The following is a 24,958-nucleotide window of genomic DNA, read 5'->3' as shown; positions in this document are numbered from 1 at the left end:
TGAACAAGCCCCAGTGTTTGGTTTCGTAAAGAATTGTATATAATATATCGACGATGCGGTCACTTTCTTTATCTTAGCAATATGACAGCTAATAGCTAGTCGTGCTAGTTTACTTTGAAAGGTTTATAAATCGAAACAATACAACGTCTGTGCCTTTTGGTTATTGAAAGTCTACTAGGCCTGCTAATTTGGTTAAATATGTATCTCATGGTTCCCGCTCTTATCAAAAAATACATAAATATTCAATACCACAAAATCCGTTTATAATTGATTACAAAATGCAGAAGAAAATTCAAGAAAATTTTTTCACAATTCACAGCGACGCATGGGTCGCTATGTCTGACTTAGGTCTTGCAAAACAAAGACGTCTTTTTCCGATATTGAGGCCTAAATATACAACATGCAAACAAAATATACACTTTCTAGGCTTTATTGTCGTGTAGACAACTATCATATCTACATTTGAACAAAAAATAAAAAAAAAATAAAAAATGGTTTTTTTGAGAAAATTAATTTAAAAAATGGTACTTTTTGGTTTTTGCATAATATAACGTAAACGTACCGCAAAGGATATCTTATACAGCCAAGGCATTTTATAATAAATATAAAGAGCGTGTTTTGGGCTCTCCGTGGACATAAAAAATATCGGTGTAACCCAAGTAGATCGCGAGTAATTAATTGTCGAAGTTCGTCAACAATTGACCGAGGAGGCGTTTTTGACATTTGTACAGAAAAAAAGCAAAAGGCCTAAAATTATTTCATGGTATTGGAGCCTTTTAAATGTGTCCACAGAGTGCTTCAAAAAAGATAATATAATGTGGACTGAAAATCCATGGCGGGAGATCAAGCGAAACATCCGACCCACGACGGGTGTGAAAAACACTGCTTTTCGCCGCGGCCTCTAAAAATTCGTAAGTCGAGAAAAAAAAATCCGACAAACTTGCGGTTTGTGTCGACTGCGGTTTTAGAAACGGCGCCATAACATATATTTTTTTCATCGAAATTAAAAATTCGACCCTTTTTGCCTGCACGATTTGAGATGAAACCACCCATATATATTTTACAGTTGTAAGTGACTTGCACTGAGTTATTTTGCGGGCAGTGGTTCAGTTGAAGGACTTATCCGCTCTCAATTAGACAAAACACAGCCCTTTCAGACTCCGGCTGTAAGGGAAGTGGGTCGGTGTGTTTGTTTTGTTGTGTATTTTTTTTTTCTTCAACGTTCCAAGTTTTCAGTTTGGGATTAAGTTCACCGTTTAAGGTTGAGGTGAAGACCAGTGTGGGTAGGATTGTATAAGAATGGTTGACTTTGTGACGTCGGTGGTCGGTGATTAGGCTGTGGGTATATAAGGCTTTGAGGAAACAAACGCAGTAGCTGAATTCGAGACGTTCTTTTCCCCTGTCTTTTTCCTTCGACCAAGTTTCCCAGCTTTTACCACAGTCTCGGGTATTCTGCATCATGATCAACTTCCACCACCTCCCCTGCGCACTCACTGCTTTTTCATCTTTGTCGTTCCATTCTTTGTTATTTATTTATTTATTTATTTATTTTACAATACTGCAGGCCAGTTCTCTGGCCCAAGCAGGAGGGGCAAAAAATGCAACATATGGGTGCACATGAAAAAATGACAAAAAACAATAATACAAAAGAAGACAAGACCACTGCTGCGGAATGCATTATCGAATTAGGTACCGTTCTAATTCCTGAATGAAATTGGCTGACTGAATAATGGTTTCTGGTAGCAAGTTCCAGTCCGAAATAGTGCGCGGAAAAAAACTGTGCTTAAAGGCATTTGTTTTTGCGAAGATGGGCTGTAGTGCGTGATCCCTAGTGTGTCGTGTTTTTCTTGAAGTTAGTTGATTGAGGTATGGGAGTGTATTTAGGCTTACTCTGGATGTCAGGATGATTGTAAAGAAATAAAATACGAGTCATTTTCCGACGTGTATCGAGAGGTGGTATTTGGTTATCCCTCATAAGTTCCGTGGGCGAGTCCAATCTATTGTATTTACTGAATATAAACCTAACTGCCTTTCTTTGTACAAGTTCAAGCTGGTGGATATCTTTTTTATTGTGAGGATCCCAAATGACTGATGCATATTCGAGTTTTGACCTGATGAACGTATTGTATGCGAGGAGCTTAACAGTACTGGGAACGTGTTTGAGCTTTCGCCTTAGAAAACACAGTTTAGCGAAAGCTTTAGAGCAAATATTTGAGATGTGTGTAGACCAAATTAAACGATTAGTAATGGTAACACCTAGATATTTATAGCTAGTGACCTCAGGAATGGCAGTGTTGTGAAGCTGATACTCAAATGAGCTTATATGTTTTTTTCGTGTAATTTTTAGAAGCACAGTTTTTTCAATATTCAAATCCATATCCCAAGCTTCACACCAGTGCTCTATCTCGATAATAGATTCTTGAAGCGCAAGATGGTCGTCAGCAGTGTTGATGTCTTTAAAAACAATACAGTCATCCGCAAACAATCTCATGGAAACAGACGAAGAAACCACTTCGGTTAGATCATTTATATAAATAAGAAATAGTAACGGTCCCAACACACTTCCTTGGGGCACGCCGGAAGTGACAGATAGAACGTTTGAAACATGCCCGTTAACATCAACGAATTGGGATCGATTTCTTAAGTAGGCACTTATCCAGAGAATAATGTAAGAGGGAAGTCCTATGCGTTCGAGTTTATAAAGCAGTTTTGCATGAGGTACCTTATCGAACGCCTTACAGAAGTCTAAAAAAAGAACATCGCATTGCCCTGAATCATCGAGTATCGCGAGAAATTCATGAACAGACGTAACGAGTTGCGTGACGGTGGACATTCCCTTCCTGAATCCATGCTGCTTAGGCGATAAGATACCCTTTTCAGATAAGAAGCTTTTAATATAACCGGCCACGACGTGTTCCAATAACTTGCAGCAACTACAAGTAATTGAAATCGGCCTATAATTAGACACCAATAACTTATCCCCTTTCTTGTGAATCGGTACAACCCGAGCTCTATTCCAGTCATCTGGCACTACTCCGGTAAGTAAGGAAACTTGAAAAATCTTGGTCAAAAATTCAGCTAATTGCAGTGCATAACGTTTTAAAAAGGCATTGGGTAGACCGTCTGGACCAGAACTCTTTTTTACTTTCAGTTTACGCAACATTGACAAGACACCTTCGACTGAAATTACAGGAACCTCGAGAGAATTTATAGGAGGGGCTGGTGTCCCGTTGTCATCTTTTTGAATAAATACACTTTGAAAATATTGGTTAAAAATTGTCGCCATTTCCTTACCCTCGGTCACAAGGTTCCCATCCACTTTAATTTTTGTTAACACTTGTTTATTTGATCCCAGATAACGCCAAAATTTCTGTGGGTCGCTTTTAATGAACTCAGGAAGCGTAATACTAAAATAACGTGTTTTTGCTAAATTTACCATAGCCACGAGTTGTTTTTTAAGTTCCTCAAAGTACTCTGATGCAGTGTTATGTTGTCTTCTACGACGCTTTAATTTACGCTTAATCTGAATAATTTCTCGGCTAACCCAGGGGTTTTGACGTTTATTTCGTACTTTCCTCGAAGGGACAAAGTGTTCGACGGAAAACTTTATAGCTTCCTTAAAATCTTTCCACAAGCCCGAAACGCTTTGCTCGGAGTTAATATTTAACTTATCATCAAGGTAATCGATTATGTCGATATCGTTAGCTCGTTCATAGTCTTTAACATTCACAACAGGACGATTCCGCGTACTTCCCACGTGTCTAGCAGTCCAACAAAAAGACAACAAACGATGATCAGAGATACCAGGTTCAACACTAAGCACTCCAGTGAGAAACATTTGACTAACAAAAAAAAGATCCAAAAGAGCATTTTCACGAGTGTGCTCACAAACAATTTGATCAAGGTTTAAAGCCAGCATAATGTCTAAGATTCTATCACTGCAATTGGGCATTCCATAGGCCAGTTGATTCCAATCAATAGTGGACAAATTAAAATCGCCTGTTACAATAACATTCTGTGCATGCTGGGCTAGAAGATGATCGTATAAGTTATCAAGGAACAAGTCGGTCGCATTTGGGGGCCTATAAACAGCACAAAGTAAAACAGTGAAACCCCACAGTGATATATTTAAAAACAAACTTTCATGGTCGTCAATCTGATCAAGTAAGGTTACATTGATATGGGACTTTGCGATAACTGCTACGCCTCTACCGTGCGATTTACAGTGTCCCGCAAACACAACGCCACCTCTTGATTGCCCAGATATTGAACGATTCGTGGCTACTAGGTGATCACCCATTCCTAGAAGAGGCGTCCCCGTCGTCCAACGTTGCAGATGAGACTAGGTCTTTTTCATCAGTCAGCGTGCAAAATTCTTGCATTTTCTTAGCCGTGTGCTGGAATCGCGTTGCGGTGAAACCTGCGTTTTGTGAGTATGTGTGTGTATGTGTGTTAAATCAAATTTGGGGGTTTTACGTGCCAAACCAACGACGGGCATCTGGCACGCCCCAGCGGAGGACTGAGGATCAATTTCGACCACCTGGGGATCTTTTGACGTGCCACCGAAAGCTCGGTTACACGGCGCCGTCTCCGCAATAAGCCTGCGTCAGATTGCGGGTAGCTCACCTCGGCCGGGATTCGAACCCGCCACATTGAGATCCGTAGGCCGGCGCTCTCGCCTCGGAGCCACCGAGGCGGCTGTGTGTGTGTTGACTGACTCATTGATTTTGGGTTTTAGTAGCGCAGCGGCTGCTAAGGCCATAGTGCGCCAATACAATGGTAGGAAAAAAAAAAAGAACTGCGGTCCATGCTATATGGTTAAAGGTGAGGCATGATATGAGAGTTTAAAATGTTTCACGAGATGCGAACAATACCAAAAAAATCCACTGTCTTAAATGTGCTGTAATAGACCAATGCTGTTTGGGAAGTTAAAAACTTGGGTATGAGGAACAAGAGGCTCCTCTCCCGGCAAAAGGGCAAGGTGGATGTGTCAGTGCGTGCGTGTGCGTGTGTGTGTGTTTATACGTCAAAATTCGTTTTTTTTTTTGTTGTTGTTGTTGTTTTTTCGGCTTCGTAAAAGCTGAAAGACAACGCTTTAAATAATCGTTGTCTATCTACCGGGACTACAAGCTCGAAAGATCAACTTTCTTGCCGTATAGTCGAAACCTCGCCAGGTAGTTTGGCCGGGAGCCAGAGAAATAGCGGTAAAAGAGCTTACATCAGGGAATTTCGTGGCAGCGTTTGGTTTGGGGGCGTTCTCCTATAATCAACTTTCTATTAAGCGGGTTTTTTTTATTTTTATTTTTTTTTTTTTTTTACACAAACGAAAGTGCCTTGATAGGACAATTTAGTGCTCCGCGCCCCCCAACGAAATTTATATCGCTGAATTGTCGGTGTTTTTTTTTTTTTTTTTTTTTTTTTTTTTATGCGCGTTACGGCTGGACAACGCACCCTCATCCGTTTCGCTCAGTCCAACCGCCGCCGACGCTACGATTCGTCAGACCCAGTCAAGCAGAGCTAAAAGTGCATCCTCACCGCGGCCTTTGTTTTTGGGGGTTCACTAATCAATCATATTATGACTATCCTATTATGATTCATGGATTATCACTCTCGTATTATTTGAGTTTCGTCGATCTCGAATTTACAATGCTGTTGCCGTCCTCGAAAAAACCGACACGTTTACTGGGAGACCGCGCCCGTTTTCCCCCCCTTCAAAACATATAGAAATGCGTAAGAACGAGCTCGTTGTAATTATGAACACTTCAAATATAAACAATAAAAAAACACGGAGAACGTGGTTGTCCGTAAACGTTCTCCGTGATATATATATATATATATATATATATATTTTTTTTTTCTTTTTTCTTTTTTATGTTTGTATATATAAGCGTGTTTCGCCATCTGAATACATCTATTATTCATAAATTGAGAAAATATCACTATATTTCGACGCCCAAGTCCCATAACGACTTCCATCGATCTCAACTTGGCTGACTCGGTTGGTGTTGGAAGCCTTGCGTAGATACCGTGTTCGAATCGTTGCTCTTGGACATGTGGAAAAGGTGGCTGAAAGCGGAAATCAGGGCAAGTACCTGCAACAAAGGCGTGAAAAACAGGTTAGTGTATATTCCCTTCGCGTGAAAACGCGCCGCTGACCAAACTTTAGTCGTTGCTCGAAACGGGGGATTAAGAAAGAAAAAAAGAAAAGAAGAAAACATTTACAAAAGTTCAAATCTATAGTTGCATACAAAGAGGTAGGGGGTACTGGCGCGAATACTCGAGTTCTATGGTGTGCAAAACCTCCCTTTAGAGAGACGAAGTACAAATTGTGTTTCGAAAATACAAATAGAAGCACCGTGTTTTAGAAAGAGGCAATCTTCAACGCCTCAACAACCCTTTTCCTCCTCCTGCGCTGCAGAGACTCGTTTTGCGCCCACTATTGGAACCCCTTCTTGCCGTTCTTATTTTGCACGGTGTAAAACTCTCCACGTACTTCTTAAATTTTACAAAATATTCTCTATAGAAATGTCGTTGGAAACTAAACAAACGAAAACACACGATTAAGCGCGCCATCACCTGGATGACAACATCTAAAGTGATTTTCTTTCCGAGCGTAATTGTAGGCTTTTTGCTTTAGTGCCCAAGAAGGCTCTGTGATCTAATTGGCCCGCGCTATGTAATTCATTCACAGAATAATTCTAGTTTTATTTCGGTACGTGTCTTCGCACGAGTATGTATGTCGGGCGTGCGACAATGTTCAGGGAAGAAGATCTGTGCGAGTGTGTGTATGCAAGCGCGTTAGTGTGCCATATGAGCGTGCGCATGTGTGTGCCTGAGTATACGCCCAAATGCGTGTATGAGTGCGCGTATGAGTGCGGTGTGCGCGCGTGAGTGTTTTCTCGGCGGGAACGCGTAGCAAGTAACGGTTTTACCGGTAACGCAGTAACTTATTCAATACTTTTTTTCAGTAACACCTACAACACTGTGTGTACTATGCTTTTATTTAGAACTAGGCCTCCGGAGTAAAACACGACCTCCTCGACATCTCTGCCGGATTTAGTGCGCGTGAATGTGTTCGCCTCCACTTTACGGTTTCCGTTGCCGGAACCGCGAACCAAAAGATCTTTCGTGCAATGGAAATCTTGGAGGCCTTGAACACAGCCATGAACTGTGAGACAGCCATTGACACAACGCGCACATTTAATGCAGCGGTCGGTAGCTGGCGCCACTGCCTTAGAAGCTGTCCACGTCTCGAGCGAGGCGCGCGAGGAAACAGCTTTGAACTGTCGTTTCAGCGCTTCATGGACAAATGAAATTCTTCCTACGGGCTTCATGCATTTTTCTACTTATTGTCACCCGTATTTTGAAGAACAACAGGTGCACTTCATGTGTACGCCGAAAAGGACCTTTCTTGCATACATTAAAATGGAAAAGGCGAATAGTTTGTACGGTGTTGCAAAACTGAAAGCGCCAATTAGCTTTCCGTTGCGTAACTTTTTTTTTTTTTTTACATATTTGTATTTTCCAAGGCTATCCAGGACAAATATATAATGACCTGCGAGCTAAACAAGCAAGTAACTTACCCCTGCCATCACTGTTTCCGCGTGTTGTGCCTCGAGAACAACGGCGAACCCACAAGCAAGGTAGATCACTGTCCCGAACACGTTGAACAAGAAGAACTGCGTTGGAAGAAAAATGGCGTTAGGATGCATAGTATTTTAGACGTACGCGACGGAAGGTGTCGCGGCGATCGCCTCTTAATTCATCGACCAAAGCTCCTTTGACGCCGCGGGTAGGATTATGTCAGCTCGGCAGATTATTTAGACCTTATACAACAACAGCAAAAAAAAAACGTCAAGCAACATTGCCGGTCACCGTTTTTTGGGCACTGTTACCAGCCCCTGAGTGGATCCGAGTTTACGCCGAACCTTGACGCACCACTCGTGTCCAATAGACGCTCGGAGAGCAAGCGAAAAATGTGGAGGCCTCGAATCATTGGATCAGCAGCGACCAGTCACTTTTGTGAAGGGTCGCGTCTGCTAAGGGAGACATGTCTGACTGTGTGCGAGTATGCTCTGAAGTCGGGGTCACACTGTTCATACATTCCAGAAGACAGTCTGAAAACAGGAGTCACCGCAGTATCCGTGGTTCGAATGCCGCGTGCAAAGTTTTCTCCTTAAACTCATGGCCATGCGGCATTCGAAGCACAAATTTCGCTGTGACTAGCGTTCGAATCTGTATGCAGACTGTCCTTTTGTATGGTGCATGAACAGTGTGACCCCGGCTTTAGAGGTTCTTGTTTGAATGTTCAGAACGTCTCGCTTTTACAAGTAGGTCACCTCTCTTGATACCTCAGACGTTAAAATGCTTCGGGATTTGCGTATAATATAGGTAAAAAAAATACTCATTCAGGTCGCATTTTTCAGGTTTTGCGTGCTTCAAGCTTTCCAGAATGTCCGCACACCTAGACATCAGTTTGAAAGGACTTACAAAAAGTGTGCTGGACAGCAGGGTCTCCGTAGGAGAAAAACATTCTGAAAGAAATACGTAGAGGCACGTCAGCCCGTAGGAAAACGATATGAGCATCAGTAAATTGCCGCCGGTGCTGAGCCCAGTGACGTTGTAGAGCAGCTCAAACGTGGCGATCCCAAGACTCTGAAATAAACCGTAAGCATGCAGTCACCCCTAGTTTCAAAAGGTGCCTGCTACAGTTAGCTCAATGTAGTATAAAACGAATGCAACCTAGTGGCCCACTCAGCCCGTAGCCTTTAGCGTGACCTTGTATACGGATTCTATTATAGAATCCGTATACCCTTACCTTGTACCCTTGAAAAGCTTGCGGTCATGGTGAGCACAGGGAAGGCTCTGGTGTTTTAGAAACCTATTTTTGACCCGTGCTTAAGTCGGATTTGAGTAGTTCTTTGAAATACGACTAAGGATGGAACGAGCCATTTTCTCGAAACATGTTTCGGACACAAAACAAGGGGTTCAAAAAGTTTCGGAAGAACGACCGAACATCGGTGTGTTTCGGATAGGTTCGGATAGTTTCGGAGCGTTGCCAGTGTAGCCAGACCACATTAGTGAGCATGGCATTTTTTTTAACAAAACAATCTTATGAACTACGTTAAATAATTACAGTTTTAAATATAAATACCTAATTTAACAAAAAAGGCTTGTTGGGATAAAATCTGACATCCGGAGAAATAAAATAACGGACAACACGTGTCGTTGGTCAAAATGGCCTCGATTTCACAACTTCCATAGTCACGTCGTCACGTGACCAAAACAAAGTGGGCAGATAGGTGAAATCGATTATCACAAACCGCAACGCTCGTTTTCATCGCATCAATAGCTCGACGACGTGTGTGATGTTCGTTCCAGGCTCCGGGAACGCTGCGGCTTACGTTGACGCAACACAAGTGGCATGTGGAAATGACAGTGTCGGAAGATCTCCGCCAGCTGCGTTGCGCAATCAAAAATATGCGCACGTGCTGCCCGAAACCTCCTGTACTGTAGACGTGTATCATGTTTATAAGAAATAAACATATACTTCGTCTCACCCTACGATGGACTAAAGGAAAAAGCTACGGACCGACAGATCCAATCACGAGCCACTTAGAAATTGTGTGCTATTTCGCTTCGAGGCACGTATCGGAGCCCGCGTCTCGTATCATTGGTGGGGATGGGCGGACAGTGGTTCGAAATGAATAGCAATAAGTGACTCAACAACTTTAAATTACAAAAATAAGCCACGACGTGCAGGCTCTTTGCAGCGTCGAAGCGATAGAAATGATGTAGCGCTTTTGGGTTCGGAGCATCATTCGTTCACCCCTAATCAATGCTGAGCATGTCATAGGTTAGCGCGGAACGTGATCGGACCTGGCGGCCCGTGGCTTTTGCCTTTAGTTCATCGTAGGGTGAGACGAAGTATAGTAGATCCACGTAGAGTTGGTTCCAACGAACTTCACTCTAAAAAAAGTCTGTGCGTCTACTTTCGCGCACAACACTCGGAGAGCCAATCCCCTCAACTTAGGGAGGCAGTTTAGCGAATTACGATGCCGAAACAGATGTTTAAACCGAAAAAACGCACTCTTGAGTTGTGACATTAAGCAATGAAAAGCGTGACGTTTTGCATTGCTTAATGTCACAACTCAGTCTGCGTTTTTTGGTCTAAACATATGTTTCGGCATTGTCATTCGCTGAGCTGCCTCCGTTAGTTGCGCTGATTGGTTCTCCGAGTGTTGTGCGTGAAAGTAGACGCAGACTTTTTTTATAGTGTTGATTAGTGCAGCATCAACGCGGGTACCTATATACGTACCTTTCCAAAGGGACGCACCGAACGACTATTCTTCAGCAGCACAGGCTGCAAACAAAAGGCGGTGACAGACCTTCGCGAAGCTAAAGCCATTTGCACAGTATATACAGATTAACGAAGTTCGCTTCGTTTCGTGTCACTATCTGCTGCAGTGACTATGTAACTTATTCCTAGTTCTTCAGAAATATACTAATCTATTGCTTACCCGAAGACGTTTATTGCTTGCGCATTACAGTTAGTCGCCTTTCACACAGAATGCTCTGCTGAAGACCACTAGCAGCGTGTTTCCAGAGTGGATATGAAATCACTGATAAATCAACCGTGATTCGTGACCGACATGTTCGGGAGACCTGCACACTGCACCTAGAGCTCTGACACTTGGACAGGCAAAAGCTACCATAGAGCTTTACCATAGGGCTTTGCTTGTTGAACTCCGGCCGTCAGTTCAGCCGTCACTTCGAGCACGGATCAAGAACGCGCACGATAGGTCAACACGCCCGCAAGCCTCAACACATGATCGTAGGATCTACGAAGATCCCTCACACACCGCGGGCAACCTGGTATGCATTGCTATAACGCCGAAAATAAACTAAAACTGATCGAATTTCGAACTGTATCAATGTTTAGTCTTTAAAACACTCACAGTGCCCACAAAACGAAAAGGAACAATGTCATGTTGGCTAGATTTCGACGAAACTGTCGAACCTTTATGACAACCGAAACTTCGTCCAAAAAGTTTCGGAATCTTCCGATATAGTCCGAAACCGAACCTCCGGAGCTTCACCCCATCCCTAAATGTGACTATGATGCCACGAGCACCACGCCCGTGCTGCGCTTTTTAGTGAATTTAGACCCGTGGCTTTATTACGTAGTTTCATCTGTGCTTCACTAGAGCAAGAGGGAGCATAGTTTATTTGTCTGTTTCATTTTTTTGCAGCGCGCGCAGTAGTTGCCGCGCGCACAGTAGTGTTCGCGGTTGTATAATTAAACTCATATGCTTTAAGAGATTCCACGGAGGTAAGTTAGCAAGTTTCACTGAAATAAAAGGCGTCTTTATGTGTGTAAAAGCACTTTTTTTATGCCCTAATAACAGCACCGAAAAAAAAAAAAGAAAAGAGTACCCTTTCCTACCAATCAGTGGTTCGAATTTCCCCAAACACTAACAAAGGCAACAGGACGGGTGTTCCTGAAAACATTATTAATATTTTTTTTAAACTGCTAAACCTACTCACCAGCTCGAGCAACGTTAGGAAACTACTGACACTGGACAGGAAACGTCTGTTAAAACCACCGCTCCAGAAATGTGATTTCTCATTCGGTGCTGCTGTCGTCGTGGTCTCACGCCGAGTCGGTGCGGACGACATAATCGCTGTTTTCACCCTGCGTAGGCGCATTAAATACGGCTGAGTATGCGCTGTTTGCTTGTGTCGAAGGTACGCATTTTGATCAATGTGTCCGCTTAGTTTCGAGGAACACAAAGTAATGAAGACATATCTGCATCACATAAAAACTAATTCATTTTAGACATCCGTCGGCTGCATTGAGGATTGGAAACAAAACGTTCTCGGTTGTTAATAACGCTTTATGAAATTAGTGAAGCGAAGCATTTCACTGTTAAAGATCATGTATATATTTTTTTGTTTGCAGTATTTTTGCGAACTACATAATGTGATTTTAAACATATACCTATGCTGTTAGTCCCAAAAGTTAAATTATTAAGTCTATCATCCCCGGCGGTGTATTTTGTGGGTTACTATACTGTACGCTAAGCCATAGCTATAGTCGTCTGGCAGTGATATTTTTATTACGGTTGTATAGAGTTTTGGTTCAACCTCATAACTGTCTACCTTTAAACCCTGGTGATCATACCTTTCCACCAATCGCAAAAAGGAAATCAGACCTGGGTCACTACAATCATTTTAGTTTTTTTTTTTGTTTTTTTTTTCAGTGGGACGTGCACAACGACGAGCCCAACAGTCAAAACGTTTGCAGCAAGGCAATATAACGAGGTTCCGTGCAAGACCCAATTTAAGTAAGGCTTTACATGTAAAGATCTCGTGCCTGCCTTTTCCCGTAGTATGCGAGGAGGCAGTGAAGATCTTAGCAAATTACAAGATTCAAATACGACTTAACCACAACTTTAGCTGCAACCTCTCTGGTCGTTATTCGTGGTATTTCCATATGATCGTTGACTAAACGCAGAGACGTCTTAGAGAGAAAGTGTATTTCTTGTATTTGCAGCCTACAACACTTGCACCTAACTATCGTGTTTGGCAAGTCCCCCAGATCAGGAGAGTCATACCGTAATGAAGAGCAGCAGTTTACCCCACTTTTGTGCTGTCCACACAAAGAGAATAATACATTTCTTCTTCGTTTCAGCTGATGCATCCCTGGTGCATCAAGCAGGACGTAAAAAAATAGCCTTTTTTTTTTCAGAAACTTTATCTCGGAGTTGCAATATTTTCAAAGTCCCCGACATTTAAAAATTCAGAACCTGTAAAATATAACAATGATTTGATAGTGTAAGGAAATAACTAACCTTAAGCTTATAGAAACGCAAAGCTAATTAAAATATATTAAATAGCACGCTTGAAAGCTTACCGATCTTCGACAATATGATGAAAAGGAGACGGATAACATTAAAAACGCCGTAAATATATGCAAGCCGATCGATTTTAAGTTCATAGAAACGGGCATCAGTAAGATGTGCGACATGCGTCCGGTGGAAGAAACATGAGTTTCTGCTCCGTTCGCTTCAACGCCCAATGTCCTGAACACAGCATCTTCAGCCTACACTCCAGATTTTAAAATGCTCCGAAAAATATTTCATTCGTCGAAATGAAATGTATGACCCAAGGCTTGCCCGTGAGGTGAAACCATCTATAAAAACATTTATCATATATGTGTGCATATCAAAGACTCAAGATAATTTCTAGCACTATTCGCCTAATAAGGAATACAGCAGGGTAGCAACCCCGCACGGTTTACAAAAACCTCGAATTGTAAAGGCTGGATCTTCGTATTTCTTTATCTATTGGTACAAAAATTCTTCCAATCTGCTCAAAACAACTGGTGACATGTCTACGTGACTACAGACTTACCGCAGCCTGCCGGTCTTACCTCCAAGGTTCGACGAGAAATGAACCCAGTGTACTTTGGCAATACCAACGCCAACACGTCTGTATCAAGCAATCATTAAGGAGCTGGAAAGCTTCAGCTACTGCTGCAATCAAATTGACGTCGAACCTCTCGGTGCGATACCGTTGAGTAGGTTCTCCAGTGCCTGAAAGTGACTGATGTAACTTCGCCTTCCGCTGATGTTTGATAACCTGCTTCGATGACCTTTACTGTTCGGATGAGATAACACTTGATACGCAGTGTTTTCCGAGCTCGTGACAAAACATCCCGTAGCAAGACAGCACTCGGCCAAAACAGCACAGTCAGGATGGCACACACAAAACGAAAAACTATTTCAGGTACAAAACAGCACAGTGAAAAAACGTTACCGTGACAAAACAGCAGAAGGCGGCGGTGCAGAGCTCCAAAGAAGATCGGGCCCAAAAGCACGGACCCTCAACGTATTTTGTGCAGTTCAAATTCAAATGTTTATTAAGCGCCCTTAGTTGGCTATGCGGCTTTTGTTGCCACCATGTTTCGACACATCAAAGATCTTAAGTGGGTCCGGCAATTTTAAAACCAGAGGCAAAAGAAACATGTTTTGATACAGCTGTTCCGTTTCATCCTAAGGATTGCGAGGAAGTATCTAGTCGCAGGGGTTTCTAACACAAAAATAAATGGGCGAGCAGAAATAGTTTAGAAATACCTCGTTTCTACCCTATAATTGATCAGTAACCATGGTATGGACCTGTTCATATCACGCATTAAAGGGGTAAATTGAGTGTACGTCTTTTTTCATAATTTCCATATCTTTAAGAACAAATACCTATAGCCGCAATTTTAAATTCATAAACTTAAAAGCTTTTTTTTTTTCGTAGACTCCATCCTTTGAATTGTTTAAGTTTTTTTTTTTTTTTTTTTTTTTTGCTTGCTATAATGATCACGGTTGTATTCCTGCAAAGGTCAGCGGCCTACATTGAAAAGCTAGTCTCTTTGCGCATTACACAGTAAATTTCGGCGCATAACAATTACAACCATGATTAATTATACCTGAGAGTGTAATAAGAAAAGGGGAATATCAAACAGTTTAAGAGACAGAAAAAAGGACAAGGCGACGTATCCTTGCCAATTTTTGTCTCTTCAACTGTCTGATGTTTCCTTTTTCTTACCAGAGTTTCAGGTATAACTAATCATGGTTAACCTTCACCAGCTCGCCTGCACGCTTACTATTTTTTCGCTAACATTTACAATAAAAGAATGAATGTCTTATATTGAGATTTACGCATTTGCGTTTACGTTTTCATAAAGTACAACTTTGCTTGGTATTGATGGTTAAAGGATGGGACACCGTAATGTTCAGTCAACCTTGACCCCCCCGTCCTGTGCAAGTCAATGCGCACAAGTTTGGTTCGCATCGCGGATGGGATTCATGTCAATCACCTGGCAAATCTCAGTTCTGCTTGTTATATATTGCAATATCTATTTCAGATCTTTGATTAATACAACATTCATTACTCGGCGCGGTTTCCGACAGTCAGGTGCTCAGTGACTAAAATGAAGAATGTCTTACCTCGAAAGTTTGTGGCGTAGTTCATAAGTTGCACAAAAAAATTCTAACAAAATCAAATTGCAAAAAAAAAAAAAAAACGATGGCTCTTGTGTTTAAAACGTGTACGCTATAATAAAATAACAACTGAAGTCATCACGTGAAGTGGGAAATTCGTAACTCTTTTCATTACTGTTCTGTAGGTGACGAATATACGTAGTTGCGGGATGTTTATTTTTAGCTTCCCAACAAAGTCTATGCATTTTTCGTCGTAAAAAAAAAAAAGCAAAAACATTACGATGTTGCTTGTAACACGCCGACGTAGCGCTATTTTCTTTTTTCTTTCTTTCTTTTTTTTTTTTTTTGTCTCTCTTTGACTTGTTTTCTTGGCTTCCCTTTCCCACCATTACGCACTTCCTCGTTGGATGCTTCGGGCGGGAAAGGTGCCAGACGGTCAAGCAAGACCACCTTCGCATTGCGCTCCTAACGGCACATGACCACCAACGTCGCCTCAGTCACTCACTAGTGGCATGGGAATCAGTTTGGTCACAATGCGAATGTCATGATATCAACGAATGCTCCGAAAAATATAACATTTGGAACTCTACAAAGAAAATTAAAAGGTAAGCTTCAACGATGCTGGTTGCCACTACAGTCACTGGCAGCTTCAAAAGCTGCCAGAGACTTCGTCGGCCAGAGGTTTAGGATAATGTTACGTGTCGCGGAACGCAAACGCTTGCTGCACCGTTTTAAACAACAAAATGTACTTCAGCGCTTTAGCCCGAAAAGTACTCATTATTATCAACGACAATCAAACCAAAGTCCGTCTAAAAGCAATGAGCACCTTCGTTTGAATAGCTTGAGCACATTTTGTTTTCAAACAAGCGCGTAAGTTGTCGAATTGACGGAATGGCACCAGCAAGCGCGTTCGGTCAAATCACACCCGCGCCACAAGGACCGCGAATGCACTTCCTGTAGCAAATCGAAGATTCCTGGCGAAGTCCTGCTGAAACTTGGACAAGTCGTTCAGAGCACCGCATGTGGGGACTTCGCTCAGAAACGCGATGTTGTCTCAAGTCGTGAAGCGAAGGCACATCCTGCAACCGGCTTTCCCCCGCAGTCTCGCGGAGTCTCGCACGCCGCGAGAGGCGCACTCAAGGCACGCAAAACGCTCTGCAAGCCGCAGGCACACTTTCTAAAATAGCGGAAGCACGCAACACGCAAAAGCCAACTTCGCCTTCGGCGCAAGCTCGGTATGAACACTCAACTTCTTTGCGTATGCAAGGTTTCGTCCATCACGCTATACTAAAACTTCCTAATCTTCGGGAATGGTACAGTAGATATGCTCCTAGTAAGTTTCATAATTCGTATCACTACTGTTCTCAATTCGCTTTCGTAAAAAACATAAAAAAAAATGGAAACAATGTTTTAGCAGGAATGACTTTCAATGCCTTACTACTATAGCAGACATGTCAAAACTGGTTAATTAGTTTTATTGCGTCGACCGAGACTCAATATAGCACACAATATGCATGTCAACAGAGTTTTGTACGAGATAGAACAACTTCAAGAGATCAATCACGACGGGACATGGCTTGTGATTTCCCCGATCGTGTACCATCCTTTTTCTGTGTAGAGTTCATGGTTGTAACATTTTTGTTTTCAGAACGCATGGTAATAATATTGGCAGTGGGGAAAATAAACGAACAACATTAAACGAAAACAGTCTATGATAGTAAAACGTAACTAGCGAGCATTAGGCGACGTTCTGGAAGAAAGACTGTTATGATTTCCATTACAGACGATCGGTCCTGTGTTGATAAAACACTGGTCAGCCCATTATTGTCTAATAAATATAGCTGACTAGGATTTTAAACAATTCAATTTTTTGGGGGATGCTTAGAACACTGTGTTTTCGAACTATTTATTTCAAATCAGAAAAAACCGTTACGTACCATTTTTTTTTTTGGATCCTGTTTACAATTTTAGAATGATGAAAAAAATGTACTGATCGAGAGCTCCTTTGTAAAGAAATCACATTGTAAAATCAGCTCTCAATGTTTTCAACTACACCAATGGCACGTGAGCTGATTGTGTAGAAGCATCGCACACTCCAATGAATGCACACTGAATACTCGTTCATCTGCATGCCATCTTGGAATACGCTGAAAAAGTAAGACAGGTGACAGTGGATTTCCATTTCCGTTGCATACCAATTTTGCACTGCTGCATAGCCTCTAAACACTAAAAGTAATAAACAAAGCTTACACACACGCGTGTAAAGAGAGCGTTCAAAACGTTAACTAAACGTTATATTAGTTATTACAGTGAGCAATTTTTAATTTCTCATTTTTTGCTGACTAATTGTCTCCGTTACAAAATGTTTTTGTGGATATAAAGTAAAAGTTATATGGAAACCATGGGCCCGCCGATTTTTATTAAGTAAGCAGTGAACACTATCAGGGTTACAACTAAAGGTTTATCAACGTTCAAGCGGAGGCCGCACTTCATGAGGTCCATGCTCGATGCATTATTAAACATTAATAGCAACTCTGAAATACCTATACATGTTTGAACAATATACGCAAAGACACTCACACAGTTTAACCTTGTGTTATCGTAACTTGAAAGCAACGCAGTATTTAATCATACATTCATTTTTATGTATTCCACAAGAACTTTAATAGCCGTCCTATAGACAATTTTACGATAATTGTCGGAAAATCCAGACATGGATATTTAACAACTTTGTGACTGTTAGCTTGAAGCAGCGTTGATCTCCAATTACCTAAGTCTTAGAGGATGTCCTAGCACTTGTGGAATAAAGCACAGCGCAAAAGAAATGATATGACACTATCATAATCCTTAGGTGAGCTCAAAAGTAACAACACTTCTTGTCCCGGCTGGAACCCCTGGAATCACGATCAACCCTGGATTCGAGATCCTTTGTACAAAAATGCAACGTGGACGAGATGACAGACCGCCGCTATCAACGCAAAAACCTGAAAAAATAATAGAACATATGATTTAATAAGAAACACTCAAACATCGTAACTGCCGTTTCAACTAATTATTTCGACAGTTTCAAAAGTCGTTTCAGCAAGTCGATTCAAGGACTTTGTTTAAAAAAAAAAAAACGCGCTTCAATGCGTTGCTTTAAAAAGTTACTTCAAAGAGTTCTCTCACAAGGTTGCTTCAGAAAGTTGCTTTAAAAGTTGCATCAAAGTGTTCTTAAAAAAGTCGCTTCAAGAAGTTATTTGAGAAGTTGCAGCAACAAGTTGCATCAAAACGTTGCTGCGAAATGTCGAAATTCTCTTGACCGATTACGGAGTGTCAACCTTTCAACCTTTAGGCTTTTAAACTTTAAATTATATATATATATATATATATATATATATCAGTGTGTCGAACCGAAAAAAATACGGGTTCGGTTACGGTTCAGGTGAATTTATTTTGTTCCGGTTCAGTTCCGGTTCGATTAATTCAATCCGCGAACCGGTTCGCGAACCGGTTCGGGGCGCTGAACCGGTTCGCGAACCGGTTCGGAAATTATAAATGACAGATTGCAACATCAAACTAAATTACAAATAAAACATCTGAAATCAGCACATACGAAACGGGATACATCGTAGTGTAAGGCTCAGGGATTTCTACCAGGAATGGTTTCTTTATGTGCACTCAAAGGTTACCTCACCGACGTTTACGCGTTCGGACTTCATCTAATTGGGTCCGACGCAGTAGCTGTAAAATCCGCGACCTCCTTACAAACCCACTTACAAGTAGAACTCGCTAACTATCCCGCCACCTCGGCGTGTAAGCAATTGAAGGAACAGTGGGGAGAAAATACAGCTTTCTTTATTTGAACTTGCCTTCGGTAACTCAAATTAGACCCTTAAAGAAGTTTTCATTAAACAAGATACGAAATATGAAAAAAACTTCACCGAACGCAACGCCAGAAGGACGTAATAGGATAAATATTAAAATAGAAGAGTTCGCTGTCTCACAAATATGTTAGCTTCTAAGTGCCTATACGAAACCGGATGCATTATTATCAAACTCCACAGCCTTTTCTTTTCTCATTCCGATGGAAGCAAGCTTCAAGAACTCGCGCGTTCTAGAAACGTGTTATGAAATGAGCACACAGCAGCATTTAGGATTTACGAGATTGTAGGAAAATGAAATACTGTGACGCGATTTTTTTTTTTTTTTTTTGCACAGCCTTCCAATTTTCTTTTTTCCGTGCAAGCCGCGACCAGCGCAATACTGGTTCCTATGTCAAGATTCATGGATGCAGCGTTTGTCAAGATTCATGGATGCAGCGTTTATATTCCTAAGACTGAGTGGAGAAGAAAAATATGTAAGCGAGGTGTGTGTCAGTTGACGGCACTTAAAAAACAAATGGCATTGATAGCACATTCATTGTCAACAGCGCGTGGCCGAACCGTTTTATATCAGGGTGTCGAACCGGAACCGAACCGAACCGAAAACCGGAACCGAACCGGTATTTTTTCCGGAACTGAACCCGAACCCGAACCGTTATATTGTTATCGCGATGAACCCGAACCGGAACTGAACCGGAAAAAAAATAACGGTTACCGGCTCATGTCAAAACGGTTCGGCCACGCGCTGTTGACAATGAATGTGCTATCAATGCCATTTGTTTTTTAAGTGCCGTCAACTGACACACACCTCGCTTACATATTTTTCTTCTCCACTCAGTCTTAGGAATATAAACGCTGCATCCATGAATCTTGACAAACGATGCATCCATGAATCTTGACATAGGAACCAGTATTGCGCTGGTCGCGGCTTGCACAGAAAAAAGAAAATTGGAAGGCTGTGCAAAAAAAAAAAAAAAAAATCGCGTCTTAGTATTTCATTTTCCTACAATCTCGTAAATCCTAAATGCTGCTGTGTGCTCATTTCATAACACGTTTCTAGAACGCGCGAGTTCTTGAAGCTTGCTTCCATCGGAATGAGAAAAGAAAAGGCTGTGGAGTTTGATAATAATGCATCCGGTTTCGTATAGGCACTTAGAAGCTAACATATTTGTGAGACAGCGAACTCTTCTATTTTAATATTTATCCTATTACGTCCTTCTGGCGTTGCGTTCGGTGAAGTGTTTTTCATATTCCGTATCTTGTTTAATGAAAACTTCTTTAAGGGTTTAATTTGAGTTACCGAAGGCTAGTTCAAATAAAGAAAGCTGTATTTTCTCCCCACGGTTCCTTCAATTGCTTACACGCCGAGGTGGCGGGATATAGTTAGCGAGTTCTACTTGTAAGTGGGTTTGTAAGGAGGTCGCGGATTTTACAGCTACTGCGTCGGACCCAATTAGATGAAGTCCGAATGCGTAAACGTCGGTGAGGTAACCTTTGAGTGCACATAAAGAAACCATTCCTGGTAGAAATCCCTGAGCCTTACACTACGATGTATCCCGTTTCGTATGTGCTGATTTCAGATGTTTTATTTGAAATTTATTTTGATGTTGCAATTTGTCATTTATAATTTCCGAACCGGTTCGCGAACCGGTTCAGCGCCCCGAACCGGTTCGCGAACCGGTTCGCGGATCGAATTAATCGAACCGGAACTGAACCGGAACAAAATAAATTTACCTGAACCTGAACCGTAACCGAACCCGTATTTTTTTCGGTTCGACACACTGATATATATATATATATATATATATATATATATATATATATATATATATATATTCTAATTTGATGGCGAAAAAAGTCACGCTACAAAAAAGGGTGAAGTGCCGAAAAAAAGTTGTATTAGTTTACGGGAATAATGAAGGCGAGGCACAAGAACGCTAATTACGCGGGAAAGAAACTTGAAAAAGGACGGAATAAAAGTCAAAGTTAAAACACAAAAACTTACAAAAATAAATTGTTATATGGAAAATAAAATAAAGAATTAAAAATAAAAAATGAATAATTTTTAATTCTTTACTTTATTTTCCATTTAACAATTTATTTCTAGGTCTAAACGGAACATCCGTTTAGACCTCAAAATGAAGTCTGCGCTGGTGGCATTACACAATGCAAAGCGTCGTGCTTGCATTGCGGAATGCCACAGCGCAGACTTCATTTTGAGCTCTAAACAGATGTTCCGCCTCATCATTCACTGAGCTGATATCGTAGATCACAGATATTGGCTTTTCGAGTGTTTTGCGGGCATGTAGACGCGCAGGAATTTCTTAGAGTGTAGCTGCCAGATCATTTATAAATACCAAAAATAGCAACGGGCCGAGTACATGCAGAGCTTTGCGGCACCCCTGATAAAACTGGAACTGTGGGGGATGAAACATCATCTACGTGAACAAATTGTTGGCGTTGAAATAAGTAGCAGTCCAACCATCGCAAAATCGTATCGTTATAGAACAAGTTTCTTAGTTTATAAATATGTTAATGCCAGACCTTATAGTAGTGCTCCAGCGCATATAATATTTAAAATGCTCTAATGAAGAAAAAAAAAAACTTCCGTTGTTTTTTGCAATTGCGGGTACATGAAGGTGGAATGTTTTAGTTGATACAAGTACATTAGCAACAAAACAAAACTGTGCGGAATAAGTATAAAGTAATAGGACAAAATTATGCATGACGGTGATCCTATCGCCGCTTGGCTTGGCTTGGCTAAGATGAGTCATGCTCCGACGGTAAGCAAAAGTATGGATCGATAACGAAAACTATAAGCCATTTGCACAATATTTGCAGACACGGGGATCAGGAAGAACCAAGCCTGCGGTTTCGTGACAGCTATAAAGCTTGTTATCTTCTTCGAAAACAAACGGCTACTTTTCTTCTTTTTTTGCTTCCCCGACTGACGTCATGTCAGTTACACCAGTTCAAATGATCTAATTAATTTTGACGCCATATATAGGCCATTCTAATAACCACCTTCTACAAGGTGCCATCTTTGGTAGTGGGCTGTGGACCACGTTCTGGGTAGGCGCTGTAGCTCCTTTCTGCGGAGCGTCAGACGCCGCGGACGCGTCCCCAGCCCAGTGGCTCGTCATTTTTTACCTGGGTGGTAAGTGCTGGGAAGGTGTATAAAGGAAGCACCCAAAGTCAAGTGAAGCAGAAAGTAAAGGAACAGAGAAACAACTTACGCCTGCCGCTATGATGCCACCAAAATAAGATGAATTCACTGTGAACACCGCAAGCACTGCGATGCCACCGCTGATGTAGAGGACGAACCCAAACGCATGGAAGAGGAAAAACTGGGGAAACAAAAATTGAAGGAACCGTAAAAGACGAGCGCAAAGAGTACTACGTTTCATTCATAATGTATACAATGCTGTCAAAGCTGCTGGCGCGAGCGCGTGGCTTGATCATCCAGCACCTCGTATGAAATGCCAAATCTATACAGTTTGTTTCACGTTATGTGCGTTCGGAGCATAGGCTATAGACCTATTGCTACATTACCCAAGCATCAAGGCGAATGCAGGGATTGGTGTTCCACGCACCACACGTGCTAGAGTCAGCACTGCAGTAGCAACCTTTCCAAAGCAAATACCTAAAACAAATGACATCTTGCACGCGCGTTTGTCAGCGCTTTATTTTGGTTATTTACTTCGAATATTTTAAACGGGGAAGGCGTGAGCGTATGGCGCGTGGAACACCAATCCCGGCATTCTCCTTGATGCTCGGGTAATACAGCAAATGGTCTATTAGCGACGTGCGCGACCAAAAGCGTTGCTGCGGTCCGCATTCGCGATTGGCGAAACCATAACTTCCAGTATACTGATAATCTTCCATCGTAAACCGGAGACACGGAAAAATAAAAAAAAAAAACGACAAAACAACAACAAGTCTCAAGCACAGCTTCTAGTTTATTTGAACACCTCCGCTCTTATATATACACCACAACCCTCCTCTCCAAGGTCGAAGCACCTCCTCTCCACTCCATCAACGACATCTCAAACTGAACCAATGACACATGCTACCTCCCTTCCTTTCATACCAACCAAAAACTGAACCAGACGACCTCCTGATAATACCTGCCCAATCGCCGGTTCACGGCAAGGCAAATCCTGCCAATCACAGCTAGGCAAATCCTGGTCGTCACGTCACGAACGGAAACCATAAGAGGGCGCCACTGAAACATTTCGGCGCTAAAAGGCACGAGCATGTTTCCCTCGACTATGTTTGCACTACACAAGCGTGCGTGCATGGCAGAGACAGTATAATACCCCATTCACACGACCAGCATAAAGGTACCTTTAACATAGGTCCCTTTGCAGCCAGCGAATCAGCCCGCGCTAGTAGATCGCGAGCATATGCCACGCGCGGAGGATCGCGAACTGATATGCCTTTCGCCATAAAGGTCCCTTAGCTTGTGGACGCTATAGGGGCGCCACTGTGTGTAAAGAGCGCGGGGGGCGCTACCCCCTGTGAAAGAACGCATAAAAGCAGCAGCGGGGACGCCGACGAAAGGAGAGAGAAGCGGGGCCTGGAGCGAAAGGTACACGCTGCGGCGGTGTCAACCAACGACCTTGTTATTACTAACTTCATGTTTACAATTTACTAATAAATGTAGTTTCACGTTTTCCGAAATCCTGGCTCCGTGTTGTTTCGCCGGGTTGGGCACGCAGCAAGGCAACTTTCCCACATGGCGCCCAACGTGTTTTGCTGCCCTCCTGTCGAACTGACGCGGGTCTGGGGTTTCATCGCTCGGTAAGATTTTTCAACCGTGGCGTTTCTCTTCGAAGTAGTGCACCGTGTCGGCGTTGCGTGTATTCACGACAGCGCGATTGCCCGTTGAATTGGAGCCGCAAAGCATTGCTTAATCACGCGGGCGACGCTTTGGGGGCGTGTTCATCTTTCGTTAGTCGAGTTACCGTCTGTTGCCGCACACCCTTTTCTTGTCTGCTTTGCGTTTGTTTTTTTCCGCCATATCAGCCACCACGGCCACCAGGGCCGGGGGACCCATTCGAGGTGGCGACCACGGTCACCCAGGCCACAAGGACAGGGGCCGGGGCCATCACGACGAGATCAGGGCAACGCGGACTTTCACATCCTCTGCCGCCGCTGCCGGCGTCGGCCACAAGCCACCGTGACAACATGGATGGTGCAGACCGACGGTGGACCGGTCGGCTGGGCATCCCGGCAAGCCTGCGAAGAACAACCACGCCCAGAACGCGGGGAGGCGCACGTCATCGTCCCCGAGCCTTTCAGGGGACTGACACTGGAGGACCGCCACCCCAACGATCCAGCGGCGCAATACACCGCAGAGGAACGGAGGCTCCTCTGTTCGCTGTGCGGAGTCCCGGAGCTCGCTCGAGAAACACACCGAGCGGGGCTCCTACACGTGACCCGGGAAGCTGCCGACCGCGCTGCGAGGCTCCAGAACCACGACGAGCTGTAGAGGGCCATCGACGTCGTACGAAGGCAACGTCCTCAACTTCTGAGGTCAAACGACCACGACGAGCACGTCATCGACATGCCTGACTTTTGAGGGGGGGATTGTGTGGACGCTATAGGGGCGACACTGTGTGTAAAGAGCGCGGGGGGCGTTACCCCCTGTGAAAGAACGCATAAAAGCAGCAGCGGGGACGCCGACGAAAGGAGAGAGAAGCGGGGCCTGGAGCGAAAGGTACACGCTGCGGCGGTGTCAACCAACGAGCTTGTTATTACTAACTTCATGTTTACAATTTACTAATAAATGTAGTTTCACGTTTTCCGAAATCCTGGCTCCGTGTTGTTTCGCCGGGTTGGGCACGCAGCAAGGCAACTTTCCCACAAGCTAAAGAGACCTTTATGCTCGTGTGAATAGGGTATAATACCCCATTCACACGGCAAGCATAAAGGTACCTTTAACATAGGTCCCTTTGCAATCGGCAAATCAGCCCACGCTCTTGGGTCGCGAGCACACGCCACGCGCGGAGGATCGCGAACTGATTCGCCGCTGGGCATAAAGGTCTCTTAGCTAAAGGTACCTTTATGGTCGTGTAAATGGGGTATAACGTTCTC

General features: G+C 42.9%; 2 protein-coding genes across 2 annotated transcripts in view; both read right to left on the bottom strand.

Moving 5' to 3' along the window:
• Positions 1-5,892: 5,892 nt before the first annotated feature.
• Positions 5,893-12,147, bottom strand: LOC115310555. Its single transcript, XM_029968977.4, has 4 exons — positions 11,548-12,147; positions 8,491-8,655; positions 7,584-7,679; positions 5,893-6,092 (listed from the first exon to the last, which is right to left on the bottom strand). The coding sequence occupies exons 1-4, from the start codon at positions 11,707-11,709 to the stop codon at positions 5,982-5,984; spliced, it is 534 nt and encodes a 177-aa protein (XP_029824837.2). The 5' UTR covers positions 11,710-12,147; the 3' UTR covers positions 5,893-5,981.
• A 4,308-nt stretch (positions 12,148-16,455) lies between these two features.
• Positions 16,456-24,958, bottom strand: part of LOC8029777 — a 34,909-nt gene continuing 26,406 nt past the window's right edge. The window contains exons 4-5 of the mRNA XM_002407454.5: positions 22,096-22,206; positions 16,456-17,980 (exon numbers count right to left, since the gene is read on the bottom strand). Coding sequence (XP_002407498.3) covers positions 17,903-17,980; positions 22,096-22,206 — 189 coding nt within the window. The 3' untranslated portion in view covers positions 16,456-17,902. The remainder of the gene's footprint in view (positions 17,981-22,095; positions 22,207-24,958) is intronic.

This window comes from Ixodes scapularis, unplaced genomic scaffold (assembly GCF_016920785.2).
Source record: "Ixodes scapularis isolate PalLabHiFi unplaced genomic scaffold, ASM1692078v2 PGA_scaffold9__187_contigs__length_104089568, whole genome shotgun sequence".
In the NCBI taxonomy this organism is placed as follows: Eukaryota; Metazoa; Arthropoda; class Arachnida; order Ixodida; family Ixodidae; genus Ixodes; species Ixodes scapularis.
Note: the sequence above shows the minus strand (reverse complement) of the source record. Positions and strands in the feature narration are given on the sequence as shown.